Below are 18,943 nucleotides of genomic sequence, written 5' to 3' on the forward strand. Positions count from 1 at the left end.
TTGCTGCCTATAATGAAATGCAAGAGGAGAGAGATAAGCTTTAAAAAAAAAAAAAAAAAAAAAAGAACTGTTAAAATACAAAGGAGCCAGGACGTACTGGCTTGAAATTAAAAATTTTTCATTCCTAGTTTTATCAGAAGACAAACAGTGCTACAATTTAAAAATGGCTTCTGGACAAAGATTGAATCCAGCACGCTGTCAGGAAAACATGACGTAACTGTAAAACCCTTTATTAGGCCCTCTAAAAAATTTAATATGATGCCTCATAGACCTTTTCAAAAAATTTTAAGGGCATTATTACCCGAGAGCCTTATAGAGAATCTAAAGTATAGAAGAGCTTATTTCAAAATAATTTGTGAGTGGTGCTTTTGTCTAATGAAGTTGATTGGAAGTTGATTCATAAGAAATCCACAATGTTTTATAAAGGAATTATGTCAACTTGGGGTGAAAGGGACAGAAACTACAAACTGAAAAGAGGCCTTTGGACTCCCAGTCTTTATCAGGCAAAAATCAGGCTGAGAACACAATCATTTGCAAACACACACTATATTTATGGAAAAGGAGGGAAAACCCAGAGAACAGAACCAAAAGCCCGGAAGACAGGGTCAACCATCACAGTGGACATCTCCCAGGCAGTAAGACCAAGTCCTAATCAAAGCAATGGCTACATATGCCTGGCTAAATTTCAAAACTATTTTGGACTAGTAATTGCTGTGTGCCTGTTTTCCACCTTTCTAAGTGGAAGCATTTACATCAGTTATCCTATGCATGTCCCACCCCTAAATGTTGAGTAGGGTGGGGTGGGGACTATATATCTTTCCCATCATCTTAATTCACAGGTCTTCAGATCAAAAGGAACTGAACTCAAGGAGTTGAACTTGAAGAAAAATACTCAAAGAGTCTGATTTGATGAAATTCTAGACCTTAAACTTGATGTTACAATCAATGAGAATTTGGGGAGGCCTTGGGAGGGGTGAGTACATTTTACATTCAGGAAGAATAAATCATTTTTGGCCAGAGGACAGGCTCTCATGTTTTAAAACATGTCTTCATGCTGGCCTGATAGCTCTGTTGGTTAGAGCACAGCCTTGTAACAGCAAGGTCAAGAGTTCAGTTCCCCTTGCTGGCTAGATGACCCCACAAAAAAAGTCTTCAAATAAGCTGACACTGTAACTATTCAAAAGATGTAATATTTCTTCCTTTTAAACGTGGGTTGGCCTTCTGCCCACTTCAGATCAACAGAATGCAGTAGAAGTAACACTGCCTGACCTCTTGGTCATGAAAAATGATACAGTTTTTGCCCATCCTTCCCTCTCTTCCTCTGGAATACTGCGCTTGAAACCCAACCGTTGGAATGTTGCTTGCTGTAAGGAAACCAAGGAACAGCACGGGAAGTCCACATGTAGGTATTCCACCCCTGGCCCCAGCCGAGACCCCACCCAGTGCCAACATCAACCACCAGACACATGAATGAGACTTCAGATGACTCCAGCCTTCAAACTTCTCCAGCTGGAACTAACTGGAGCAGAGGTAAACTGCCCCTGCCAAGCCCTGCCCAAGTCACACATCCAGGAGCAAAATGTTTGTTGCCATTATTGAAAGTCCATAAGTTTTGAGATGGCTTTTTATACAGCAATGAATAACAGGAACACTTCTCAATTCATCAAGATCTCTTTATCTCCTTTCTTTTATTCAGCACACCTGCTATTCCTCCTGTGTCTAGTCATGTGTGAACTTGATGAGCATGCCCTCTATGTCTTCATCCCAGGTACTGGTGTAGACACTGTAAGCCCTGGAGCATACCTAGGAACCTCCCTCTTTGTTGATATCATTCAAAAACCAGTTCGCTCTGCAGAGAGTAATTAACCAAACTAATTATCTTTCAAAACAAACATAATTTTTCCATTTAGTCTACAAAGATATTACATAAACTTTTCTGCACTGTGTCTCTTTCTGACCTCCTAATACACTAGTTTTGTCACAAATAAAGTAGTCAGACATGCATGATTTGTTTTTTTTTTTGTTAATGGACCATACTGCTTCTTAGGGACCCACTACTTTATCTCCTTGGAGCCCACAAGATCATTCCTTAAAACATGCCCTCCTGCAAGCTGTGCCTATCTCTAGTGGGGCTGCCCTACAATTGCATCTAATGGACTGTTTCAAAGCTCTTAGAGTCAAAGCATATAATAACCATATAATAAAGTTTAAATTTCTTCCTAAAACAAAAATAAACATAGTTTAAGGGATCACAGACTGTATGAGAAAATTGCTGAATCCTGTGAGTGGACTATGAGATAACTGATTTGGGCTGCTCAAGAAACTTCAGTTCTTCTTTAGTAAGTTTCATCTACATTTTGGATTAGTGAAGTTGTTACACATTTCTAAAATTTGGACAAGTGAGGCATCACCATATAGATTATGAGATCATTTCATCTTGAAATAAAATCCTAAATCTGAAATGTCTTAAAACTGTAGTAATTAAAGTACACAGGCAGTTCAGTTAGGGTTTGTATAAACTCAGTCCTGGTAGCTGAATGTAAACATAGTTTTAGCTAATCGTATTCTTTGGCACAAAGGATCCAAGCCAACCCAAGGGGTTAGGCATTAAGTAGGGCCTGGACCCCCTGCTCACCACCACTACCTACAGCTCTGTGAAGCTCTAGAGTGCCCAAAATACACAGTTAGCACAGCTGCACACGGCAGCCTTGCCCTTTTTCATCTGCATTTAAAGCCTGTTTCTCCCTAGGTGACCTTAGTCTTTTATTAAATTTATTTTAATTAGCATATTCATTATTACAAATAGTTATTATTCTTTATGCCCTTTACCCAATCACTGCCCAACCTCCCCCCCGTTCCCCACCATCTCTAGTATCCTTAGGTTTGTTCTCTCCTTCTGAATGTTCAACGTTATTATTGTGGTCTTTTCTTTCTTTCTTTATTTCCTTCCTTTCCTTCCTTCTTAGCACCCAGTTATGAGTGAGGAAATGCAGTATTTCTCTTTCTGTGTCTCGCTTATTTCACTTAACATAATTTTTTCCAGGCTCAGTAATGTTGCAAATGGCAGGATTTCATTCTTCTTTATGGCTGAGTAGTATTCCATTGTGTATATATACCAATTTTCCTTATCCAGTCATCTGTTGATGGGTATTTAGGTTGGTTCCATATTTTGGCTACTGGAAATAGAACTGTGATGAATATGGGAGTACAGGTACTCCTTTGACATGATGATTTCCATTCCTTTGGATATATACCCACTAGTGGGATGGCTGGATCATATGGTAGTTCTATCTGTAGTTGTTTGAGAAACCTCCATACTGTTTTCCATAATGGCTGTACTAATTTACAGTCCCATCAACAGTGTAGAAGAGTTCCCCACTCCCCATATCCTCACCAGCATTTGTTATTGTCTGTCTTTTTAATTACGGCCAGTCTAACTGGAGTGAGATGATATCTCAACGTGGTTTTGATTTCCCTGATTATTAGTGATGCTGCGCATTTTTTCATTATCTATGGCCATTTGTATGTCTTCCTTCAAAGAATGTCTATCTCCTTTGTCCATTTTTTAATTGTATTATTTGGGTTTTTTACTGTTAAGTTGTTTGAGTTCCTCATATATCCTGGATGTTAATCTCTTATCGGTTGTATAGTTTCCAAATATTCTCTCCCATTCCAGAGGTTGTCTTTCTGCTCTGTTGATTGTTTCTTTTTCTGTGCAGAAGCTTTTCAGTTTGATATAATCCCATTTGTTTATTTTTTCTTTTGTTGCTTGTTCTTTTGGGGTCTCATTCATTCATAAAATCTTTGCCCAGTCCTCCTTCCTGGAATGTTTGCCCTAAGTTTTCTTTTAGTGATTTTATGGGTTTGGGTCTTACATTTAAGTCTTTAATCCACTTTGAGTTAATTTTGGTATATGGTGACAGGTACACGTCCAGTTTCATTCTTCTGCACATGGATGTCCAATTTTCCCAGCACCATTTATTGAAGAGGCTGTCTTTTCCCCAGTGTATGTTCTTGTTGCCTTGGTCAAAGATCAGTTGGCTGTAAATATGTGGGTTGATTTCTAGGTTTTCTATTCTATTCCGTTGGTCTGGGTGTCTGTTTTTATGCCAGTATCATGCTGTTTTGGTTACAATAGCTTTGTAACATAACATGAAATTGGGTAGTGGTATCTCTCCAGCTTTTTTTTTTTTTTTTTTTTTTTTTTGCTCAGGATTGCTTTAGCTATTTGGGGTCTTTTGTTGTTCTATGTGAATTTTAGGACTGTTTTTTCCATTTCTGTGAAGAATGTCATTGGCATTTTGATGGGGACTGCATTTAATCTGTAGATTGCTTTGGGTAGTATAGTTATTTTCATAATGTTAATTCTTCCAATGCAAGAGCATGGTATGTCTTTCCACCTTTTTGTGTCCTCTTTAATTTTTTTCAGAAGTGTTTCATAGTTCTCACTGTAGAGGTCTTTCACCTCCTTGGTTAAACTGATTTCTAGGTATTTTATTTTTTTGGTGACTATTGTAAATGAGCATGGTTTCTTGATTTCTTTCTCTGCTAGTTCATTTTTGGAGTACAAAAACACTGATTTTGAGGTGTTGATTTTGTATCCTGCAACGTTACTGAAATTGTTAATCAGCTCTAAGAGTTTTTTGGTAGAGTCTTTAGGTTTTTGTATATATAAGATCATATTGTCTGCATACAGGGACAGTTTGACTTCATCCTTTCCAATTTGGATGCCCTTTATTTCCTTCTGTTGCCTGATTTCTCTGGCTAGAACTTCCAAATTATGTTAAATAGGAGTTGTGAGAGTGGACATCCTTGTATGGTTCCTGTTCTTCAGGGGAAAGCTTTTCAGCTTTTACCCATTCAGGATGATATTGGTGATTGGTTTGTCGTATATGGCTTTCATTGCGTTGAGATCATTTCCTTCCATACCTAATTTGCTCAGAGTCCTTATCATGAAGCAATGTTGAGTTTTGTCAAATGTTTTTTCTGCATCTATTGAGAATCATTAGAGACTATAATATACAACTGTATGCCAACAAATATGAAAACTTGGAGGAAATGGATAAATTTCTGGACACATACAAACAACCAAGAAGAAATAGAAAACCTGAACAGACCAATAACAAGCAATGAGATTGAAACAGTAATCAGCAATCTTCCAACAAAGAAAAACCCAGAACCAATGGCTTTACAGCTGAATTCTATCAAACTTTTAAAGAGAAATTAATACCAAATTCTCTTTAAACTATTCCAAAAAATTGAAACAGAAGCCACTCTCCCATACTCATTCTATGAAGCCAGCATCACCCTGATACCAAAACCAGACAAAGATACAACAAAAAAAGAAAATTACAGGCCAATATCCTTGATGAACATACATGCAAAAATCCTCAACAAAATATTAGCAATCAGAATTCAGCAACACATCAAAAAAATTATACACCATGATCAAGTGGGATTCATCCCAGAGATGCAAGGATGTTTCAACATATGCAAGTCAAAAAAAATGTGATACACCACATCAACAAAACCAAGGACAAAAACCATATGATTATTTCAACAGATGAAGAAAAAGACCTTATCTAGTCATGACTTTTAAAGCCAAGAGACTCCTACATGTGACTCTAGCCTCCCAGGAGCCCAAACTCCTTACATAACATCTCCACTTGGATGTCCAATGGACATTTTAAGCTTAATATATTCAGAACAAAACTGTTAGGTCCCTGCTCCCAAAAACCATCTCCTTAATCAGATACTATCACTTCTCAGCTTGAAACTCCCAAAATATCCCATATACATAGCCTACTGAAGCCTGTTGGGCCCTATGTAATGTGACGCTGCCCACCTTCCCACCTCATCATCCCTTGTGTCTTACTACTCTCTAGCATTACCAGTCTTCTTTCAGTTCTAGAGTATCTCATATTTGTCCCTGCCTCAGGGCCATTGCACCAGCTGTTCCTCCTGCCTGATAATTTTGTTTTAAAGTATTTTGTACCTTTATCATTTTCAAATCTTTCCCCATTTAATCTAGTTGTGGTGAAAAAAGGCATTGGGTGCCTTTAATAAAGAAGATATTCTCTGTGCAAAATAGAATTCAGCCCCTCACCTCCCTAAACCTGGAAAATAACAAAGTTACGAAAGTCACAGGATAAAATGCTTTATTATAAATGATCCACAGAAGACACACTCATGCCTATTGTGATCAAACATCTGAGAGGGGAAAGGAAAAAAAAACAAACAAGAACTATAAAAGTGTTAAGTTCAAGACGTGTCATGGAGCTGACTCTAGACAAATCTAGGTCCTTTGAGAGCATTTCCGAATCCATATCAAATTAACACATGCAACAAAGAAACTGAAGACCAATCATAGTATGCTATGCTGTTCCCAGATGCTGCAATGAGGAAGGCATGCAATCCATCAAGCAGCTTCATGGGTGCCCTGAGGCAGGCTCCCCTCTCAGCACTTCTCAGGGTCCTTTCAAGCATTTCAGCTCCCGAATTCTCATGATGCATCACATGACTATGCTCAGGGGATATCAGACCCACTCTAAACAGAAAACGTTCCAGAAAATTATCTTTTCCTTTTTTATTGGACACTGTAACTATAGAGAAAATTTTAAAAATTACTCTTTTATTAAAATAAGGAAATTTTTTTAAATCCTGGGATCTACAGCCATACAGCTACAGACTCAAATCCTCATACAATATATGTGACACACTATACTACCCTACTACTTACAAAACAAGAATATTCTTAACAGCACCCAGTAGCTGAGAGCACATTTAGACTATACTAAAATTGTAATTTTTTATAATCCTATAAATTTCCATCCTAACTTGCTAACATCTTGGTAATGCTTTTTTAAAAAATATAGGTCAAATCTGGTTGAAATGAACAGTAGGAGTGGTCTTTCATAGGAAAAGCAAGGCGATAAACACAAAGAACTGCAGGAACGGGGGGAGGGCACAAGGACATGGAAAGGGGAGGTGGGGCTCCTGCCCAGGCCCTTGCCTGCCACTGGCCTGCCCATACTGTCGGGTGACAATTCTTTCATTCAGCCACATTATAATCACTTACTTTGCAGTGATAGAGGCAATTAAATGGTGAATGGATCACAATCCCTCCCCTCAAGGACTTTCCACTCAAATGGTAGTATTCAACAGGCAAGGACAGCGTAGTATTTATAACACATGACAGGAGAAGGCTCAAGACATTTCTGGGGGTGGGGGAAGCTTCAGGAAGGAGGCAACATTAGAGAGGTCTACACTGGGTGGTAAGGAAGGGCAGGGTTTAACCAGGTAAAAGTGAGGGAGGGAAGAGAACAAAAAGGGTGTTGAGGCAGGGGAGCAGCACAAAGGACACTCAGAGACACCAGGGCACAGGAAGGAGCTGCAGGTGGTTCCACGTGGCTATGAGGCACTGAAGTGAAGGACTGCAAGAAAAGCAGCTCAAGAGCAACCAAGGGCTACATATCTTGAAGGACCTTGTAAAACATGTTTAGGAGTTTAGATTTTCCCTCAGGGATGCATTAAAGAATTGTAAGCCACAGAAGAGACACCATGAAAGTTGCCTTTTTGTAAAATAAACTACAACTGCAGTGGGGGAAACATACGAAAAGATTTTACAGAAATCCAAGCTAATCTGCTGACACCCTAACTAGAAATCAGAGATGAAGACGGAGTCTAGAGAGGCTCGTAAGTGATCGTAAATCCTGTTTACACCAGTTGTCCCAGCTTAGTTATTAACACTCTTAAAAGTACCCTGGTTTAGATGGCAAATTGTATGATCCCTCTACGTATCAAGGAGTGGAACTGACAAGACTTAGTGACTATGAGGAGAGAGATGATGGAGTTGGGAACGATACCCAAGATTCTTGAGCAATCAGGTGCATGGTGGTAGCATTCACTCAGCTATTCAAATGAAGAGGCAGACACCTTAGGGACACACACATGAGGAAGTCCCAAGTAACACAAGCAACAGACAGCTTAGAAGAATTTAATTCCCAGATCTTCAACTTCGATATATACACTCTTTTCTAAAACTGACCTACCTAAGAACAGGCCTGTTCAGAGATTAAGGTGTCATTCCAGTTCTCCTTTCTTACTGCACTCCCCTTTCAAAATTCTCCTTACCCAACTTTGTGTAGAAAGGCACCCTTTACCCACCTGAAGCTGCCATGGCACACTTCCCGAGGGTGTGAAAAATCCCAAGAGAAGCATAGGAAGCCTTTTAAGTACTCATGTTAGCAAAGTTACCTTTAATAAAGACACCATAAACCAGAGGAGAGGGCTTTATGTCTCTCTCCAGCTTATACATGTTTCTGGCAAGGACTAGGCAAAGTGTAGAAACACTGGTACTTTGGCCCATGGTTGGGTGGTTTTGAAATCAGATATATTATAGAGTGGCACAGCAGAGGGAATAATGATTTTTGTTTAATGATCCTACAACTTCCACCCTCCAGCTATTGTTAACAATATGCATGGCTCATGAGGAAAAGTACCATAAGAATAAAACAAATCAAAGTCTTGATAAGACTTAACTGAGCAGACCTACCTCATCTAGGTGACAAAACGTTGTTGCCTTCCTTCTCTGTCTATCCATCCCAGGAATAGAATTCCAAAGTGAAATACTTTTCATAGAACACAAGTTAACATTTTTACTTAAAGTGAAAAATGACAGAAAGCAAGCTGGTTTGGCTAAGTGGTTTAATGAGTGACTTCGCCAAAGAGTTATATGTTGAACATTTTCCATAAACTAAATGAAGTAAATCTGCAACTCCAAGATTCTGATGAAAATATAAAGTATGTAATTAGATAAAAGCATTTATCAAAACTCTTGTGTTGGCAAATATATGTTGAAATTTATTTTTAACCTTTTCTAATCTCTTCTAGCTATATTGGATTAAATCAGGTGCATCTAAATAAAAGAGAAAAAAGCATAATTAATAATATTTTGATAAGTCTTGGTAAAGTATCTTTAAATACATTTCTCAGAAACCGTGGAGTTAAATTACTATAATGATCGATCAAAAAAATTGTAGGTAACGTGGTTTTGAATTCATTGCTTTCAACTAAATTGAAGGAGAATCCAACTGAGTGTCTGAAAAATCACTGCTCTCAGGAATACCTGTACAAGAAAAATAGTAGATTTGGAGGGGAAAATGATGACTACATTGCATTTGTAATACCTGAGAGAGTATTAAAAATGATTTTAGAACACAGATCACTATGGGATTTTGGGCATATAATGCAGAAGGAGTTCAAGGAACTTTATTAAAATTCTTTCCTGTTTTTACCTTAAGTAGACATAGTCAGTACTCATTATCTATTTTTTTTTTTTAAAAAAAGGAATAAAATTATTACTGAGCCCTAGGAATATATTCACTCTAGGAATATACTATAATCATCAAGGGGTATGCAGAAAAGAAAAAGACCCATTCATTTTATTGAGATGCATTTCCAATAAACGCTTCCTTTTTATATTTAATAAATATTAAAATACATAATATTTTGCTGTTTTAATTTATTGTATAGTGATAACCGTGGTAAATATAACAACTACTTTTAAGGTCTCAGGAAGTAAACTTTTAAAATTTCAATTTAATGTATGATGTTCTGGATAAGTATATTTTATTAATAAAAATATAAGAAAACTTTATGGAGAAATCAGAACAGAATACAAGTTTAAGAACATAAAAAAACAAAGAAAATTTTCTGATTTTTATGTATTTATTTATTTATTTAGAGGCTGGCCAGTATGCAGATCTGAACCCTTGACCATGGTTTTATCAGCACCACGCTCTAATCAACTGAGCTAACTGGCCAGCCCAAATTTCTCACTTTTAAAGAAGAGGTCATTCGTGTATTATTATTATTATTTTGTGTGTGTGTGTGACTGGTAAGGGGATCGCAACCCTTGACTTGGTGTTGCCGCACCGCACTCAGCTAGTGAGCGCACCGGCCATCCCTATATAGGATCTGAACCCGCGCGGATCCGAACCCGCGGCGGGAACGCTGCTGGGCTCCCAGCGCTGCACTCTCCTGAGTGAGCCACGGGGTCGGCCCATTCACGTATTATTTTAAAGGTAGATGATGAGTACAAAATTGCTATGATATATAGATTCATTGGGTACATTTTAGAGTAATGTGACAGATTTTACAATGTCAATATTTATAGTAAAACAAAGATTTGCGTCTCCTAAAACTTGTAAAATTTTTATTCTCAACCTAAAATTATACACAGGTACATGGTTTCTTTAAAAATTCTTGAAAATCAATGCTCTCAGGAACACTGAAAAAGCACATTTGGAGGGGAAAATGATGACTTCAGTTTTGAACACATTGCATTTGAGACATCCAAGTGGTAAATATGAGCTAACACATTACGCTGACCACACAGTTTAAAGCACTAGTCAGGGTATTTTATATAGATTCCTTCAATCCTCACTACCACTCTATGAAGCTAGTACAATTACTATAAATGGGGAAACTGAGGCATAGAAAAGTTAGGGAGGCTCACCCAATGCTACACAGCTCTCCCAAGTTGTAAAGTGTGATTTGAGCCACCAGTCTGGATCCAGAGACTGTATTCTTTGCACAATATAATGCCCCTTGAGATATAGTGTTATAGATATGAATTTGAGGGTTATTAGTCCTTAGATACTGATTTAAACCATGGAGCAGATGGATTGTCCAGGGAAAGTAACACATGTTCATCAGTAGGAAAATGAGAGCTTCAGTGCCTGCAGGGCCTATGAAGATGCTCCTGCCATCACCTTCCAGGCCCCTGGACTCTTGAATAAGCCACCAGCCATAGTTTTTTTCCTAGGGTTTTTTCCCAAATAACCTTCATGGGTTCTCATCAGTCCTCCTGGGCTGCTGCACCGCTTACAATGTTCTTCATAAAGTCAAGGGGCTACCCAAGAAGACCTTTCTGCTCTTTGATCTTTGCCCTCTGTTCCTCCACCAGATGCTTGAAGACAACTCAGACAGTACAAGTTTGGATTTGTAATAATACAGCATGACAATCTTTCTTTCTTTGTAACAGGACTCACATTATCACTTACATACATTTTATCACTCATTATTGGTGTTTGCCAGAACATAACATCACAGAAAGTAACATCTCACACACATCTGAAAATGCAACATCAGGATGCAAGAAAAAGCACCATTACTCATGGCACACAGTATAGCATTGAGCCTGCCTGATGGTGCTCTATGGACAAAGAGAAATAGAGCATTTGGGAACAGTGGGGAGAATACAAATATACACAGTTTAGTTTACATTTTTTAAGGAAATTATTTCAGAGGCAAATAGTACCAAAGAGGTAGCCTTAAATGTGTAAGCCTATACAGAGTTAGAGCATAAAAAAAATCAAGGACAAAATCCTAATGAATATCAACATTTTATGGAATAGGCGGAGAAAAAATGATCATAAAGAAGACTGACTAAGAACAACTAGAAGAAAACTTGAAAAGAGGAAAATGAGAGTGTGGTGTCGTAAGAACAAAAAGATTTCGCAGAAGAGCAAGTTATTAGCATCAATGCAATAGAAAGGTCAAGTAAGCTATGGGCTGAGAGCAGAGAGCGTCTCTTGACTTAGCAACTGGCAATCCAGATGATGACTTCAGTTTCAGTGACATGATAGGGATCAAAGCTGAAGTGTGAGAAGTTTAGGAATGAACGGGACTTCAGAAGTGGAGGCAATGAATTTAGACAAGGCTTTCTGGAGTTTGGGTGAGAAGGAGAGGGAACCAAATATGGCAGTAACCAGAGGAGGGCATGGGAGCGAGACCTGAACATGTCCAAACACTGGAGAGAAGAGAGAGGAGAGAGGGGAAGTGAGAGATACAAAGTTGAAGCAACAGAGGTGATAAGATCCAGGTCAGAAGCACTGGGCCCCTCCACGGTGACAGGAGAGGAAGGATGGGTAAGAGGCAACAAGTGTGTATGGGGGTCGAGTGGTCAAGAGGATGGGAAGTTTCTGTCTGAATGCTTTTACTGTTGGTGAAGCAAGGGAAGAGTTCACTGATAGGAAAGGATATTTACATGCTCCCTTTATCTGTGTGTTTCCTGTTTTCCCCCTTCTTTGACTTCTGAAGTCACAGGGCAGCAGATCCAGCAGTCTGATTCTCAAAGCCAGGTTGATTTCCAAATTCTGAGAAAAACTCTAATTATATATAACTTCTGCTTTTGAAAGAGTAATTTGTAAAGGAGACTCAAGTGTTAAAATTAAAATAAGACATGGTTATAATTACTAATTTTAAAACCAAAAGTAGTACTGGGATACCACATTTATCCTTATTATTGCTTTCAATATCAACAAAACTTGTCTTCAAAAACCTCCAAAGATGTTTAAGAGGCTAGAGCTTATTTGATTTTCTCTCCATTTGCCCACAGTATCCTTCCTCCATTCCACCTTTTTTAAAAATGTATCACCAGCAATATTTTCTCCCATCCTAGTTTCAACAGGAAAGGCCTTCTGCATGTCTAACACCTTAAAATCTACAAACAGCTTTCATGTGTTCTGATTTGGTCCTACAACAATCCTGAGAGTTGGGGAGAAAAGGCATTTTATTCTCAATTTGCAGATAAGGATATCAAGATTCAGAAAAACTAAGTGACTTGACCATCACTAAGAGCAGATACAGGACTCAAATCTATCTTGTGATTCCAAAGGCATCTATCTGTTCTACCATATCACACTCCATTTATAATAACTTCTAAAAACCCAAAATGTGGCTCAAGTTCCTTCCAGCCTCAGATTAGTGTCAAATTCACCAACCCTTTAAAGTGAAGAAGTCTCTGCTGTACCTTCAATCCTCTTCCTATCATTAACAGATCTCACCATCCCTCTCCAATAATAAGGAACCTAAATACTTTTGAAGCTGCAACTAATATTGCTCACAGACATCTAGGAAGCACATGCAGCTCTGATCACAAGGAAAGCCTGAGCATCTGCAGTACAATGCATGATATTATTACCTGGGGAAAGTAGCAGTGTTTCAGGTTCCTCCCAAATGTGAAGAATCAAAACAGGAAAGTCCTCATGTCTCCACTAAGCAAGCAAGAATAAAACTCTCCCCACTGTATCCACAAATATTAGTTTCTTTTCATTGCTGTAACAAATTACCATAAACTTGGTGTCTTACCACAACAGAAATTTATTATCTTATAGTTCCAGAGGTCAGAACTCCAAAATGGATCTCGATGGGCTACAAGCAAAGGATAGGCAGGGGCTGTGTTCCTTCTGAACGCTCTAAAGAGAAGCCGTTTCCTTGCCTGCTCCAGCTTCTAGAAGCTAGCTGCATTCCTTGGCTCAGGGCCTCCCTTCCAGCAACAGCATCACTCCAACCTCTGCTTCCATTGTTACATCTTCTCTCTGACTCTCCAGCCTCCCTCTTCCACATATTAGGACGCTTCTAGTAACATTGGACCAACCTGGGATACTTGCCCCATCTCAAAATCCTTAACTCAATCACATCTGCAAAGTCCTTTTTGCCATGAAAGCTGCCAGGGATTAGGCTGCAGAGCATCAGGAGAGTCAGTGTCCGTTCAAAGGAAAAATACTCCCAGCTGAGTTGCCAGCCATGGTCCACATGAGGAGGAGGATAAGGTGTTCCTGCTGGGGTAGCAACTAAACTGGTGACGGGCAGGACTAGCACACACTGGTGGGAGCACACTTCTCTGGAAGTGCTGCATTAATGGTCAGTACTTTAAGAGAATTTTAAACATTTATAGGTAACAAGTGGCAGGATCATTAGACAAATCCAAGTCTCTCTGACTCCCAAGTGTATTCTTGTAATCTCTGTGACAGACCATCTCACACCCACCTCAAATCAAGGCTGGGAATTTTCTGTAAGTCGAACCAAGGGTCTGATAGAGGAGACTTCTACCCCCCCCAACCCCACCCCGACCAGTCTGGATCAAGAATAAACCTGGATGGCACAAGTCAGAACAGGAAACAGGCTCCATGCCCACGCTAAGTGTTTCCCTTCTGTCTTTAGGGAAAGATGCCAAGCCCACGGTGCACCTCTAAGAAACTTTTATAAAAGTAAGCCTGAGTTAATGCGTGCAGCTTTCATTCCATGGTGTTAATTCAGTCTCAGTAAACGCATTTTCATGAACTCTTTTTATTTCTTAGAAGTTTTTTGTTTGTTTGTTTTGGGTTTTGTTTGTTTGTTTTTTACAGACCCTACCTGAGGACTGAAGTTAAGAAATTACAGTGCCCAGAGTATTCCAAATCAAGTCAGCTTTACTCCTTAAAGAGAAGTATGCTTTAACAAGGTTTATTTCTGTCTAGCTGCTACTTTTTACACACAGGTAACACCAGAATCAATGCATCTGTTACATGAATTTCCCAGGACTTAGTTTCATGGAATGAATAGTTAGTAACATTTATGTTTTTTTCATATTTTTAAATTTCATGGAATTGTTCCAGGCAGTAAATTCCTTTTCCCCAGAATTCCTCAGACTGTGAAAAACAGAGAAAGCGCTTACACATTGCCTGTATATATCAGACAGTCACTAAATAAGTGCTGAATGACCACATGAACACACAAGTACATGAAGGCCTAAATAAAGCTCTCTTACCACAAGGTCAGTCTGGGAAGTTTACTTATGGAAAATGCCATTTAACTTCTCTCTCAACAAACATTAAGTATGTAAACTGCATAGAAAGAAAGAATTTGTAGTACCCTAACTCTGCAAAACATTTTCATCTTATATGCCTGCAGTTAGAATATTATAGTGGTTGAAAGGTCTTGGAGATTGCAGACTTGAGTTTGAATATTTGATGGTTACATGACCTTTGAAAAGGTGCTTAACCTTCTTAACTTGAGTTTCTTCATCTTTAATGGTAAGATAATAATTCTTACCTTGTAGAGTTGTTCTGAGCATGTAATAACAACATACAGAAAATGTTTACAGTTCCTGGGGCACTGATGATGATGATGATGATGATGGTGATGGTGGTGGTGGTGGTGGTGATGATGATGATGATGAATCTAGATCCAGTCCTCTTGATTCTCCTGGTCTTCCAGGGCAGACAAGTTCCCTGCCATGTCAGGTACACTCGTCCTGGAAACATGTTCATCAGGCATGTTGCTCTCCAGTTCTCTAGGATAGCTGCCTATCTTCTCATGCAACACACAGTCATCTCCAAGGTAGGCACAAAGTCCTCCCTGCCCTTCTTCACTGTCAGCCACTGCTGGTCCCTCTCACATGCTTATACCTTGCTTGTTGACCACAGCTGCTGACTAGCAGTACTGTAGGCTGCCCAGCCTATTTCCTTCCCAACCCCAGCCACAGTTCCAGAATGGCCCTAAGGCATGATCCACTGGGCTTTTTATTGACATGAGCCATCTCTTCTTTTCTAGTCATCTTTCTTCCCTTTTATCTGTAGATCTTCCACTTTCTCTCTCTTTTTACATGCCCCCAGAGTTGACCTAAGTGGTCCCTCTTAAAGCCTCAAAGTCCTCTCTATGTGGATCTTAACGTAGATCTTAATTATATTAGGCATCATTTTGCAGGCATTCCCCATTAAAAATAAGTCTTTGGGTACAGAAAGAGCAAAGCAACATACAAAATCAAATCTAATAGACACTAATTCAGGCAACATTAATGAAAATCATTACTTGGTTTTTAAGACAAAGATTTTTCACAATATCCTGTGCTATTCTAACATAGGATTATTCTTTAAATTCTTATTTGCCTTGAGTAACTAGTGGATACACAGGGCTTCTATTAATTTGGTGGAATGGTTACCTAGAGGAAGTGCAAAATTTCATGACCTTATTCTTACAGTGTCCTACAATTAAAAAGAACGATAAGGCAATCAGACAATACATTTGAACATGCAAAGACTAAGCAATGTTTACAAATCATCTCTATTTTTATCTGGGTTCACTAGAAGGAAATAGCACAAATTCAGAAGGCAAAGAATACCTTTTTCACGTGATTTACACACCTGACGGTCTTACCACATCAAAACATGACTTCAGAGCTTTCTCCTTCTAGGTGTATAATTTTCTCCTAAAACCTGTATTATAAATACTCACAAATGCCAAACCTTAGGAGTAATGGAAGAGAAAAAGATTTGGTCTTAATAGAACCCAAAAAAACTTTCAATAAACCATCAATACTGACTGTTAATTCTTTTGCAACAGTATGGGCCATTGTTTGGAATTCTCTAGCTTTTCACATTTTCTTTGCAAAGTAAAAAAAAAGAGAGAGACAGACAGATAAGGTCTATATAATTTTAGACAATCAATCTTTCCAGGCAAAGTCTGACATACTAGATAAGATCAGTTTTTCTCTGCTAGAAAAAAATGTTATTTCAAAAATAGGAATGTAATACAAGATACCTTCTACAGTCATCAATTTGATCTTTCAGTATAGATTTACAGTTCTGCTATATTGACTCGTGGCCTTTATGGGATAGAATTTAGTGAACTTCTGAATATGTCAGTTCCCTTTCTTTGAAGAGTGCATTAATGACCACTTGCCATTAGAAAACTATTCCTTTCTATGAAAAGCTATCCAATACATCCAATTTTTTTACTCCTATCTTGTGAAATCCTCCTGTGAAACAGAAAAGGTTATAGAACTAGCTCAAGAAAAATCATAAGTTATCACCACCAACAGCCTTCCATTCACCTACCTCTTCTGGTCTGAGGACATTGCTGAGGCCGGAGCACAGAACCACCAGCCAGAAAATCGTGTTCCTTACTGAATGTACCCCAGATAACCCAGTGGAGGCTGGGAGAACCAATGAAGGAAGATAAGAAAACCTTTTTATTTCAACAGCAGTCGAATAGGATGAAAAATAAAAGGCAAGTCAAATAGGGTATTTTTGAGGTAAGTATATGAGCATTTTGCATAATAGGCTGTGTCTATCTGAGGGTAAGATCTTTCTTAGACTGAACCAAAAGTCACATTAATGAATACCCTTTCGTCCTTCAAAATCATCACCTCCAAAGTCTTTCCATTGTGGTGAATTTCTTATTAACTTTCTACCATCCAACCAAACGGGAAAATCTTCTGAGTTAACCCTTGTGAACAACTGACATCAGAACTAAAAGCTGGGTTGCCTTTATAACTCTTACTCCATCAAGCGCATGAATGAAAACCCCTACTTCTTTTATTCTGCAACAGCCCATACCATTTTCAAAACTTAGATAAGCACTTTTTTCCACACTGTATTTATTTCTTCTCTTTAATCACTTCCTTTCTTAAAGGGCAATGTCTGTCACTTCAAGAGACTAGCCACTTGACTCCTAACATATATTAAATGACTTATTCAGCCTTCCTAACAGCAAAAATGGAAAATCCTTCACTGTAACCCAGCTGTAAAACTGGCAGCCCCATAAGCCATCTGCAAAGAGGACTACACACATAGCAGCAACTCTGCAGATTTCAAGGAGAAAAAGATGTAAAGAAGTTACCAGGAGAAACATGGTTGAAGCTTTCAAAATCATTTTCAGTTATGATAAACCTAACCACCTAAAAACACAATCATAAAGGCCAGAGATAGAGTGAAATTTATAACTAAAAATTTATAACTAAGAAAAACTTAGTATGAAGTCATCGTACTCACCGTCTGATGGCTTCTGTCACAGTAGCGCAGCCCAAAATAGTCTATCTCCACAAGGTTTATGTGACGGAATACATGGTCAAGGACAACAGAACCTTTCGTTGACTTCTGCAAAAATAATTCACAGTTTTATTCTTTGTAACGAGGTGTCTTGTGTTTCTCAGTGGGACACAGTCATGGTTCTCATCTTTTATTAGCTGCACTAACAAGAGGAGCAATTTTATTAGACCATGCTTCTCTCTTTAAGTTTTGCCTCAATTATGAAGAAAAATGTGATTTAAAGCAAAGTGTATTAAAGAAATTACTTTGGAAAATAATTTTTAAATTTGGCAGTTTTTAAATTAATATAAGCCTCTTTTCTTATGGGATTATAAGTTATCTTCAGGATGAAATTCTTCTTTTAATAAAGATAATCCTTTATATGAAAAGTATCTAATAAATTCATCAAAAAACACTCTGGTTGAAAATCCCACACTGTTATCATTTTAAAAAGCAATTTTCACCTACAGCATTATTCTCAGAACTAATACAGAAGATATATAAAATTAAAATAACAATAGCCAAAGCTTTTATTTTCAATCCTCAGATAATCAACCCCATAAATTAAAGCTGCTAAAGTTAATGTTCTGAAAAGCCCTTGTGAAGATATTTTATTTTATCTCTTTCACATAAGCACAGACAGAAAGAATACATACCTTTTGGCTGCTTTTTAAATGCTGACACCTATCTAAAAGGCTAATCTGTCTTCTCTCCTCTACTACTATATACATAGATTATTTAAATTAAGATTCTTATCATCTAACACATTAAGTATCAATTACTGACACACATAAGAAACAATCAGCAAGCACTACTTCCCATGACCACATTAATCTTGAAAATAATCAGTTTCGATGGCACAGGTGCAGATACAGACTATTCCTGTCTTTTGCCCCATCACTGACAGGTATAACAGGGTAGTAAAAGAAATCCCCAAGAAGTCACACACCGTGGTAAGAAAAGTAGGGCTTTTGTTCAGTTGTGTCCTTCCTCAGAAAATTACTATTACGAGCTTATTCGTGTAGAGTGAGTGCTGAGTACTGCTCTGCTCCTAGAAAATGGATTGTTAACATAAGGGAAATGTTTTGATTAGATCTGTTATAAAATGGATGATAAAAGCACACACTGGGAGAAGATAGTTGTTGTTACAAATCCCATAGGTATTTTGTTTTCCTCTGAATTACCTTGGTTAAATTTAATTAGTCCCTTTTTCAAAATCCATTAAATAAGTTATTCATAAACAAAAGCCCTTCGATGATGTATCTTCAGGTTGTTCAATATTTTCTGCTATAATAACAATGCCAGAT

At 38.1% G+C, this 18,943-nt stretch overlaps 1 protein-coding gene across 1 annotated transcript in view; it reads right to left on the reverse strand.

The window, feature by feature from the left end:
- EPB41L4A (erythrocyte membrane protein band 4.1 like 4A) overlaps window positions 1–18,943 on the reverse strand; it is a 234,511-nt gene that overhangs the window by 114,948 nt on the left and 100,620 nt on the right. The window contains exon 2 of the mRNA XM_063087716.1: window positions 17,601–17,705. Coding sequence (XP_062943786.1) covers window positions 17,601–17,705 — 105 coding nt within the window. The remainder of the gene's footprint in view (window positions 1–17,600; window positions 17,706–18,943) is intronic.

This window comes from Cynocephalus volans, chromosome 2 (genome assembly GCF_027409185.1).
Source record: "Cynocephalus volans isolate mCynVol1 chromosome 2, mCynVol1.pri, whole genome shotgun sequence".
In the NCBI taxonomy this organism is placed as follows: Eukaryota; Metazoa; Chordata; class Mammalia; order Dermoptera; family Cynocephalidae; genus Cynocephalus; species Cynocephalus volans.